The sequence below is a fragment of the Mugil cephalus genome, chromosome 11 (genome assembly GCF_022458985.1).
Source record: "Mugil cephalus isolate CIBA_MC_2020 chromosome 11, CIBA_Mcephalus_1.1, whole genome shotgun sequence".
Classification (NCBI taxonomy): Eukaryota; Metazoa; Chordata; class Actinopteri; order Mugiliformes; family Mugilidae; genus Mugil; species Mugil cephalus.
In genome coordinates this window covers 27,359,495-27,370,720 of record NC_061780.1, presented here as the reverse complement: position 1 = coordinate 27,370,720, position 11,226 = coordinate 27,359,495, and the positions used below count along the sequence as shown (strand labels likewise).

General features: G+C 43.8%; 1 protein-coding gene across 1 annotated transcript in view; it reads left to right on the top strand.

Moving 5' to 3' along the window:
* The first annotated feature begins 802 nt into the window (after window positions 1–802).
* nek11 (NIMA-related kinase 11) overlaps window positions 803–11,226 on the top strand; it is a 43,207-nt gene continuing 32,783 nt past the window's right edge. Inside the window, exons 1-6 of the mRNA XM_047599908.1 lie at window positions 803–1,050; window positions 2,097–2,264; window positions 6,329–6,494; window positions 8,783–8,901; window positions 8,997–9,061; window positions 10,661–10,787. Of these exons, the coding sequence (XP_047455864.1) occupies window positions 2,119–2,264; window positions 6,329–6,494; window positions 8,783–8,901; window positions 8,997–9,061; window positions 10,661–10,787 (623 nt within the window). The 5' untranslated portion in view covers window positions 803–1,050; window positions 2,097–2,118. The remainder of the gene's footprint in view (window positions 1,051–2,096; window positions 2,265–6,328; window positions 6,495–8,782; window positions 8,902–8,996; window positions 9,062–10,660; window positions 10,788–11,226) is intronic.

Below are 11,226 nucleotides of genomic sequence, written 5' to 3'. Positions count from 1 at the left end.
GTGGGCGGGACTAGCTCTTCTTCTTCTTCTTCTTCTTCTTCATTTAGGTTCATCCAACGCAATCCAAACTAACATTAGCCTAAACCAGCTAGCATTAGCCTCAACAGCATTAGCCAAAATCAGCCATAACATTATGACCGCTGTCACTGAGTGGATGAATCAGACAGGAAGTTGAACATTTCATCCTCAAAGGTGATGGAAAAAAGGAGGAAGAAGAGGAAAAGAAAGTGGTGGAAGGAGAAGGAGAAGGGGAGGAAGAGAAAGAGGAGGAAGAAGAAGACGAATAGGAGGAAGAAGAGGAGGAGGAGGAAGAGGAACTTGGGTCCCTTCAGCTAGGTGGTCCTAATGTTATGGCAGGAGGCAGTGCCATGGATTTAAGCCAGTGTGGAAACTATGCAGACAGAGTGTTTGTTTGTGTTAGAGGGAGGGCAGGGCATCATGGGAAGGGTGACTCACTGGAGCCCCCCCCCCCCCCCCCCCACCACCACACATCCTGGACCTGCAGCTGAAGGGGGAGGTGGGATGGCGGAGGTGGGGGGGGGTTACAGGATTCATGGACAGATTATATCTATCTCCCTGGTGAGGACGTGGAATGTGTTGCTATGGAGACGGACGCCTGAATAAAAAAAGGCGGATGTTGGATGTTTATCAGCAATACAATAAAAATAACAACTGTAATATTTAAAGTTACATCACTGGGGTCATATTCACGTCCTCCTAGTGGACAAACTCAGGAAATGAAATTACAATCCTGATGTTTTCTATGAGTTTGTGAACACTGACACATTTTTAAGTAGACCAACACCACAGCTCCTCACACCTCCTCACTAACACTAACAGCTCCTGTCCTGGAGTCACTCCTCAGACCAGACTCCTTTAGGCTCAGCTAGGAGCTACACCTGGACCAGGACCTGGACCTGGACCCGGACCTGGAGGAGGACGGGTCCTGGTCTCTGATCTGAAGAAATGTCGCCACCTGCTGGGCCTCAACAACAGGCTCCATGGAAACGGAGTCAAACACGGAAGTTCACGTCTAGTGCCCGGCTGCAGGTAAAACAACAAATCAGGCTTCACATCACACCGTTTATTTATTCACTTAAGAAAAAGATGAAATAAATAAATAAATAATAGATAAGAGAGACTAGATATAATCAAACTGTCGCGAGAAGACCGAGACTTCGTTATTGTTATTGTGAGATTCTTCCAGGACCTGATCGATAACAGCGGATAAACTAAACGTTGCTCGTTCATTCAGACACAGAATCGTGATATTCACGTTTAATGAACGACTGACGCGCCATATATGTAAGAAAGTAATTAAAACCACATATTCGGCCCTTTAGATCCATTATCGGACAAACGTTTCATACATTTCCGGTCAGTCTTTCAAAATAAGGGTTTATAGTAGCTCGTCCTAGATAATAGTGGCTTCTCCTAGCCTCCCAGTTAGTAGCTCCTCCTAGCCTCCCAACTATCAGTAGCTCTTCGTAGCTTCCAAGGAAATAATAACTCCTCCTAGCTTCCTACCCTTCCAGCTAATACCTCCTAGTCCAGCTAACAATAACACTTCCTAGCCTCCTAGCAAACAGTAACACTTCCTAGTCTCCCAGCCAACATCCGCTCTCCCTGTATACTACCAGCTAACACTAGCTCTTCCTAGTCTCCCAGCTAATAGTAGCTCTTCGGAGCTTCCTAGCCTCCCTGCTAATAGTTGCTCTTCCTAGCCTACCAGTTAATCGTAGCGCTTCATAGCTTCCTAGCCGCCCAGCTAACAGTAGCCCTTCCTAGCCTCCCAGCTAATAGTAGTCCTTCCTAGCCTCCCAGCTAATAGTAGTCCTTCCTAGCCTCCTAGCTAATACTAGTCCTTCAAAGCCTCCCAGCTAATAGTAGTCCTTCCTAGCCTCCTAGCTAATAGTAGTCCTTCAAAGCCTCCCAGCTGATAGTAGTCCTTCCTAGCCTCCCAGCTAATAGTAGTCCTTCATAGCCTCCCAGTTAACAGTAGCCATTCCTAGTCTTCCAGCTAATATTAGCCCTTCCTAGAATTCCAGCTAATATTAGCCCTTCCTAGAATTCCAGCTAACAGTAGCTCTTCCTAGTCTCCCCAGGTGAGGCTACGGGATGCCCCGGTTCCAGGAGGTGGAGGCGGTCACCGCTGACGATGGTGTGGTTGCTAAGCGATACAGCATCCTGCGGAGTCTGGGCCGAGGAAGCTTCGGTTCAGTTTATCTGGTCCGGGACCTGAAAGCCTCAGATGGAGAAGATCTGTGAGTACGCCTTCTACTGGTCTAATAGTGGTACTACAGATGACAAACAGCTTAGCATTGATGTGTTGCATTGGTACCAAGCATCCATAGATGCGTTATTCATCTCAATCTGGGCCATTTCACTGCTGTACAGGCACTCAGCACCACACACAATATATAACAAAAAATAAATAAGTAAATAAGTATATTAAAATAAGAGACTTCAGTGCAACAGTGGAAATGCTGTGAATGTTCTCAGTCATCCATTGTTGTGGTTTATCCAAAGCGCAACAAGTCCAGTTGCTTTTTTTTAAACAGTTTTTGGACAAAAATCATGAATAAAATAAAGTCTTGAGTTTGATAGTGTTCTGAGGGAGAAAGGTAGTTCTATAGACCGTCCACTAGGTGGCAGCACCGCCCTGTTCATCCTGGACCATGTTTCCTGTCATACATCGGCACATTGACCATGTATTTATATACTCTTTTACATATTTGTATGAATCCATGGCTCAGAGATCACTGCTCATTTATTGTTTTTCTGGCTGTAAAATACAAAGAAACTGATTCATAAATCATTCTTTTTTATTTCCAGAAACAAATGTTTTAGAAATGAATTCTTTAATAAATGAGAAACCTTTTATTTGATTTTTAAACATGTTTCCTTTTTATCTGTCTGATTATTTACTCAAACCCTCAAAGACGTAACGTCCTGTTGTTCTGGTTCTGACCTGAGAACAAGAAGAATCTTTATTTAATCTTTATCTTCATAAAAAATAGACAAATAAATAAACTGTAGGTTTTATTCTGAAAAACGTTCAAAATATTAAAAAATAATCAATAAATAAATTAATAAACAAAAGTCTAAAATAAAAAAGACGACGTGTTCTTATAAACATTTAGTCTCCTCCTCTCCTCCTCCTCCCCTCCCCTCCTCCTCTCCTCCTCCTCCCCTCCTCCTCTCCTCCTCCTCTCCTCCTCCTCTCCTCTTCCTCCCCTCCCCTCCTCCTCCCCTCCTCCTCTCCTCCTCCTCTCCCCTTCCTCCCTCCTCCTCCCCTCCTCCTCTCCTCCTCCTCTCCTCCTCCTCCTCCCCTCCTCCTCCTCCTCTGTTGCTAGGCGACCACAGTGAGAGGCTGTGTGAAGTGTGACGCTCTGATTAACGCTGAGATGTTTCTGAGTTTCTGAGGAAACAGGATCTGGTTCGTTGAGTCTGAGGGAATTCAACCAGCGACCGGGAGAAACTCAGCTTCAGGTCTGAGCTTCATGCTGCCTGAACGTTTCAACATCCTCTATAACGTCTCAGATTTCTGCATAAAAAGTCCTGAAAGTCGTCAAAGAACCAAATCAAACAGAAAATATTAATCTAGAAAAAATAAACTGAATGTAAAAAAAAGTGACTAAACTAAATGTTTCTGGTAACAGCTGATCAGAGTGATCAGATATATTACACTGATTACAAATTAACACTACATGCATTTTACTGTATAAACCTCTGACTATGTATTTTATTAAATGTAAGTTGAATTAGTTTTACTCTACGTCACATTTTATGGCTGCACAGTGTTGCCATGGTAACAGTTTACCAGCTACCACACCCTTTAATTTATCTTTTAAATGACAAAAACAACTTCATTTAAGCATTTATGCAAGACGTTTCGTGACAGTTCATTTCATATTTTCTGTTTGTTGTTGTTCTTCCTCTCGTTCTTGTTCTGTCGTTTCACTCCTTTCACTCAGAGACCTGAGGCAGAAACATGAAACTCAACTCAACAAGAGTTACAGGTTCACATCTTCAGCACAAAATCCAGACAAACTAACTCCAAACTTTACTTCTTATTTAAAGGAAAGAAAAAGCTCCCAAATACGACCAAACTGAAAACCTAAACAGATGGCGTTGCTCTCAGCAGCAGCTTCTTAACTTCAGGCGGTGATGACGAGGAGGAAGACGTTTGTCTCAGTGTGTCCTCTGGGCTCGGTGGCGTCTCACTGGGAGCTTCTCCAGCTCTGTGCACAGCTCAGAGGATAAATCAGTACGAGAGGTTTGATTTATCGACAGTTAACGATGAGTTCACGGGACGTCAGAGGAAAAACATTCATGGAAAAATAACTGAAACTGCTCCTTCTTTTAATGACGTCGAGAGAAATCAGACACAAGCAGCGAATAAGTTTTAAATTCTTGAAAGTCACAACATGAACTTTATTGAAATTAGCATGAAATGAAAAGTTCATGAACTTAAAGTGTTATTTCATTTTTAAGAAAACTGACCAAAAGAGAAAAGATTCAGTTCTTAAAGGTTTGTTCTTTAAAGCTATGAAGAGCAACTATAAGCTGCTAGGCTAGGAAGAGCCACTGTTAGCTGGGCTAGCTTATTTTACTTCCTTCTCTAAATTAACATCAGAAACAAAGAACAACTTAATGTTAGAGTCTTTCCATCTGGTTCCTGAATCTGGATCATGTCTCCAAGTCTCCAACCATGTGTCCCTGGTTCTGGTCCAGTGGTAGGTAGAGATCCATCAGAGACGGCAGCTGATACAATATTCTACTGACCACACGGTGGCGCTGCAGCTGATTTCTTCTGACTCTTAAGTTATTTGTCTGGAAGGCTTTTCCTAATGAGAAGCTCTTTCTCCAAAGGAGATGAATAAAGAGTTTTTCGATTCTAATTCCTTTCTATTTTTTCTATTTGTCTATTTACACATTAACACCAGGTAGATGGACACAGGAACTTTGACCTGGTTGTAGATGTGATTAAGAACTGGGGAGGACAGGTTCTTAATTCTCGCCTCAGCTTCTGTCCTCGGAGCAGAAAGTGAATCAGAGAGTTATTAAACCAGAGCCTCCGTTTCACCTGCTGAGCTTCACCAATTTAACAAGAGCTGCTCTGCTCCCTGAACACCGTGACCGCCCCTCTGGGGACCCTGCTGGAGAACTCAGAAGGGTTTCAGAGGGGAAGTGGATCCGCTGGTCCTCTGGTGCAGTCAGAACCACCTGGAGCTAAACCTGCTCTAAACTGTGGAGATGACAGTGGACTTCAGGAAGAGCCTCCACCAGCCCCTCAGTCCCTGCAGTGGACTCATTCTAGGGTCCCAACGTCTCAGGGGACCTGAAGTGGACCTCCCACAAAGACTGACACCCTCATCCAGCCTGTCCCAGGGACGGGGACCGATACTGACATCTGTCTTCCCTGGCTCAGATTAGGACTTTGTTGTCTTCAGAGGAAGACGTCCTTTGTCCTCCAGGTGGAGGTGGACCTCTGAGACGTGTCTCTCCTGTGCTGGTTCATGAGTTTGTGGATGTTTGTTTGGCTTCAGTTCATTTTCCTCTGGTTCTGTTTCTTAACAGTTTTTGACCGGATTTGAAATAAACTGGAATGAGGTGTTTTCTTCTGTACAGATGGTCAAGATTTATTATTATTATTTTTATGCTTATTTAAGTTCTGTGATTTTTGTACAAGAGGGAAAAAGTTACCAGAGTCAAATTCCTCATATGTGCATGAAATACTTGGCCAGTAAATAAACAGCAGGAGCTAATCCTGTGGAAGTGGAAGACTGAAGTCACTCAAGCTCAAATAATGACAAACAAAAGACTAAAGCTTCTAATTATGGAGCATCCTGCATCAGCTACACCTACATTACATCAAACCTACATCAGAGGTCCACCAGCAACGATGTTCCACTGTGACTGAAACTAAATGTTGGACGCAGTCAGTACAGTATGATCAGAGCTACTGTTAGCTGGGAGCTAATCTTTATTTCCCTCAGTCCATCAGTACATCAGGTCACAGTATAAGTTACAGAACAATCTCAGACAAACTCATCTGGACTTGTTGTGTTTCTAGAAGACGTTTCCTCTAAGTGTCTGGTGGAGAGTTTAGGTTTTTGTCTTCCTGACCTGGAGGAATCAGTGGTTCTCTGCACCAGTTACTCAGAGCTGGAGAAGCTCTTCTGTTAAAGCATCTTCACGAAAACCCAGCATGTCCAGTTGTCTTAGTTTCAGCCTTGTTGCTTTTGGATTAATTATGGCCTGGATAAAACCTCCCAGACTTCTTGCTGTTCTTTGACCTCTGGCCTCCGTCTCTCTCCTCCAGGAAGGTGTTGAAGCAGATTTTCCTCGGCGACCTTCAACCCAACGAGACGGTTCGAGCCACTCAGGAGGCCCAGCTCCTCTCTCAGCTGCACCACCCGGCCATCCTCACCTTCTACCACAGCTTCCTGGAGAGAGACGCCTTCTGCATCATCACTGAGTACTGCCAGGTACTTCCACTTCACCGGAGATACACTTCACTCTCTTCAGCGTCATACACACCTTTAACAAAAATGTTCCTTCAACAAGCATAACATATCTGGTTAGCTCCAGCTAACAGAGAAAACACACAGATGAACTTTGAGTTTCCCAGTCATCATGTCAGAATTTCTTCTGTCTCAATATTTCATCAAATCCAAAAACAACTGACAATAACCTGATCTAGTTTTTATTATCTCCTGGGTCCTTTAGAGTCTGTCCTCATGATTCTACATCAGCTATGAACCACATGGAGACTGGACTCATAGAATCTGAACCTTTAGTCTCCATCTAGTGGTGTAATGGTGCTACTACAGATAATACACACAATGCAGCCATCTAGTAGTGAGAGTTAGCTTAGCATTGTGCTATGTAGCATGTAGCCTTGGTGACTGTTAGCTTAGCATTGCTATGTAGCCTGTAGCCTTGGTGGCTGTTAGTTTAGCATTGCTATGTAGTATGTAGCCTTGGTGGCTGGTAGCTTAGCATTGCTATGTAGCATCTAGCCTTGGTGGCTGGTAGCTTAGCATTGCTATGTAGCATGTAGCCTTGGTGGCTGGGGTCCTGGGGAGTTCCATGTGTAAATCTCCATCTTCTTCTGGATCGTATAATGAGCTCAATGGTAGAATGTGATGACGTCCAGGAGAAATAAAATGTCCAAAGGCTTGAATTGTGTGAACGTTGCCTCCTGTAGTGAATCAGTAGCATTTTGGAGCCAGATTCACTTTAAGAGGTAAAAACCCAACGTGGAGGAACTTTGGGTTCTTTGGTTTGATCCTAATGTCCAGATGGAGAGTGGACCTGGTTCTGTTTCACTAGAACCTTTGGAGAACATGTGAGCTCTGTGGTGTTTCTAGAAACTCTGGGTCCAGGTCTAGTCCAGGTCTGGTCCAGGTCTGGTCCAGGGATAGACTGAAATCTGACCTGTCCTCAGAGACCAGGGTCGGAGTTTTTATCATTGTCAGAAAACTCAAAACCGTTTCCACTTGATTTCAGCTCTTTTACAAACACACGTTCTTCTGTTCTCAGCTTGTGTGCGAAAACAGAAAATGAAGCAATACCATGAAACTGAACTCCCCCGCCCCCATTTCTCCCCCGTTCCTCTCCCATCCCCGTCCCCATCCCCCTCCACCTCCGTTTCCATCTCTTCATTACATCTTGTCGTTCCTCCTGCCTCAGTTACAGCAGCTAACGTCTTCACCCTCGGCCTCGTCTCTCCTCTAATGAATCTCACACCACCTTCATCTCCACTCTCATGAATTCCTCTCCTCCCCCTTCCCTCCCTTCCACATCACCTGGTGCTCCTCCTCCTCCCTCCTCATTAGCTCCCCTCCATTTCCTGCAGGTTTCATTCCTCCGGTCACACCTTTACCCACAATCCTCTGCAGAGCTGTGCAGGACTCTTTGTGGTTTCAGTGCTGCCTAATAGAAGACGTTCTCGTATGTGTTACAGTATCCTATTGCACTTTAAAGACATACTGTATTGTAAAGATTTGGCTCTGACCACTTCCTCCCATTTCTACAAAGAGCACCAGGCTTTTAACAGGAACCAGACTCTGGCAGCTCTAAATCAGCTCAGTATATGTTCTAGGATGGATTTTAAGATCCTTTTAGAATGATCTGATAAAGAAAGAGAAAGGCACAACAACAAGAAGCTTTTCCAAGTAAAAATAGACGTTAGAGTCTAAACCCGAACATTATGGATGAATAAGAGAAACCGTCGATAAAATGAGATAAAATGAGATAAAATGACAAAGAAAGTCCAAATGTCACTGGGATAAAATGCTTCTGAGTCATCGTTGTTTAACTTAACATTGTTTGGATCTGACTGACTCCACTATACGGACTAAATGGATAAAAACAGAACTTCCTTGTGAATCTGCATCTTTTAAAGAATGAAAACAGAACTGAGTTTTTTTTTATGGCACCGAGTTAAAAAACGATTCTAACACGTTTCCTTCAGATTTTCCAAATTAAACTGATAAAATGCAAATGCAGAAAATAACTGAGATCCGATTTAAAAGTGCGGAACAAGGCTCCAGACAGGGTCTGAATCTAAAGCTAAACGCTAAATCTAAAGCTAAACGCTAACCACGCATCATTCCAGACCTTTTGCATAAAACGGTTATTTAGGACGCAGCTAAAGTAAACTGAAGGCAGGTCCTGAACATCAGAGCTCTGATTGGTTCAGAAAGCTGCTGCTGTCCCATTGACCACTCAGACAAATGTCACAGTGTTAAAGAACATGTGCCTCCATCAGGACCGGGACCTGGACTGGAAGCTGGAGGAGCTGAGACGAGCTGGGCGGAGCCTCCCTGAAAGCCAGGTCATCGATTGGCTCATCCAGCTGCTGCTCGGTCTTCACTACATGCACGAAAGGTGAATGTGGTCCAGCAACAACCTGACACATTCAACAGTAAAAATCAGAATCAGAATCTAAATAATGTCATATTTGTTCGTCCTGTTTCTTTCAGGCGGATCCTCCATCGAGACCTGAAGGCCAAGAACGTCTTCCTAAAGAGAAACCTCATTAAAATCGGTGGGTTTTCCCTCGGTTTGTTTCTTTACTAATTACCTCTAGCTGCCTTAAACAACTCCTTCCTCTGACTAACAACCACAACAAACATTCCCATGAATAGAATCACCCCTCCAGTTAATAATGAGGCGGAGGCAGGAGGAAGTGGATTTACTCTGAGCCCGTTCTGTTCCGAGTGTAAACTCAGCAGATTGTGCCGTTTGCAATTTTGGACTTGGACCAAAACGCTGATGACAGTTTTTAGTTTGCTGATCACCAGCTGCACACACAGACAGGAAGCCACAGGTTAGTGGAACAAAACCAAGGGACAAACATGGATGAGCAAACATTTGATCCTCTCTGAAAAATGCAGATTATTATTCTGTTATCACCACATTAAGACCAAATCTGTCTGACAACTTCCTAAAACCCAAGACTGTTCTTAAAGACTTGAAAACAACTTGATATGAAACATGTTCACATCAGGGAAATACTGAGATGTTTAAATGTTTAGGCTCCTACAGAATGTTCTCAATGAAACAGAATTATTCTGTTGAACTGCTCCAGTGTTGATCGTGTTGTTTAGTCCTTGTGTCCAGTGTGTGAGTCTGTGAGTCCTTCAGACTAAATGTTCCTGGTAACAGCTGATCATGGTCTAATCTGATCCCATTCAGAACAGAACCACATCTGGTTCTTCTGGAGAACCACTGGTGTTCTTGGGCTCCTTGTCTTCCTCCATGACCCAGTTTCTCTTCACATTCAGCTCATGGACTCATGTCCTGACATTTTCTTTCAGAGTTCACTGGTAGAATTCACAGTTCATTGGTCCATCAATGATGAGCAGATGCAGCAGAACAGGCCCAAACCAGGACATTAGTGCCCCCATGTTTCATGGAGGGATGAGGTTCTGATGCTGGAATGTAGTGTTGGTTCACCTCCAAACATGACGATGCCCAAACATTTAAAAACAAACTGTTCTACTCTGGTCTCATCTGTCCACTAAACATTGTCCCAATACATCAAACTGCAGTGTGTGAGGGACAAATCTCCACTGTCCAACAAGAACTACACAGGTGGAGATAAAGACCAAGAGCAGGACTTCTGTGTATGTGTGCAGGTGGAAGTGTCACAGCTTTGTTAGTTTTGCTTCTTCAGGGACTCGACAGTTTACAGTCGTTAATTCAAATCTAATTTCTGCAGAGATTCTGTCTGGTTTTGCTTTTTTCTTGTTCTATTTTAAAATGTTCCTATATTGTGGTCTAAAGTGGGTCAGTAAAGATCAGCAGATGTCCAAGAGGAGGAGAAGAACCAGTCACGGACCAAGGATCACTGAAGTCTGACCCATGTGGTTCTGCTGAAGAAATTGATGCTGGTTCTTTGGTCCATGTTGTGCTGGGAGACCCCATTTGTGCTTCCATTTCTGTGGATGACTCTTCCAGCAGGATTATGATGCTCCCTGGAACCAAATCTCTGTCCTCTCCAGCATCCGTGGGACGTTCTGGACAGATGATTATAATGTTATGGTTGTGTTTCAGACAGGATCCAGTTTGTTTGCTGCGGGTTGGTGTTGGTAGATGAACCATGAGTTCAGCTCCTCACCAGGAACATGTCTTGTTCTTCCAGGGGATTTCGGTGTTTCCTGTCTGCTAATGGGATCATGTGACCTGGCGACCACCTTCACAGGAACTCCATTCTACATGAGTCCAGAAGTCCTGAACCACCAGGGCTATAACTCCAAGTCTGACATCTGGTAAGATATTTCTAGATGTTCACACGCTTTGCTGCTTCGACTTCGGACAAACAGTTTCTCAGTCATGTAGGAATTAGATAAAGAGGATTCAAATAAAAAGCCCAAAAAATAAAGTTTCTGACTCGTCCAGCTGTGGCCTGAAGACACTAATGTTTGGTAGAATCAGCTTATTTTCCTCCACCGTGACTCGGAGCTGGAGGCTGTACAGGATCATCATGGCGAGGATGGATGACCTCCTGCAGTTTTTTGTTGCTTCAGGAGTGAAAACAAATATCATCTTTCTGTCTACTGCAGTATCAGTCTAACTAATGAGACATAGGAACACACACAATGTTATTAGTTCAGTTTTAGATACGATACAGAACGACCCACTACCTGCAATTATCCCCGGGTCTAGACCTCCCAATTAAAAACCGGGATCAAACAGGTGGCTTAGTCT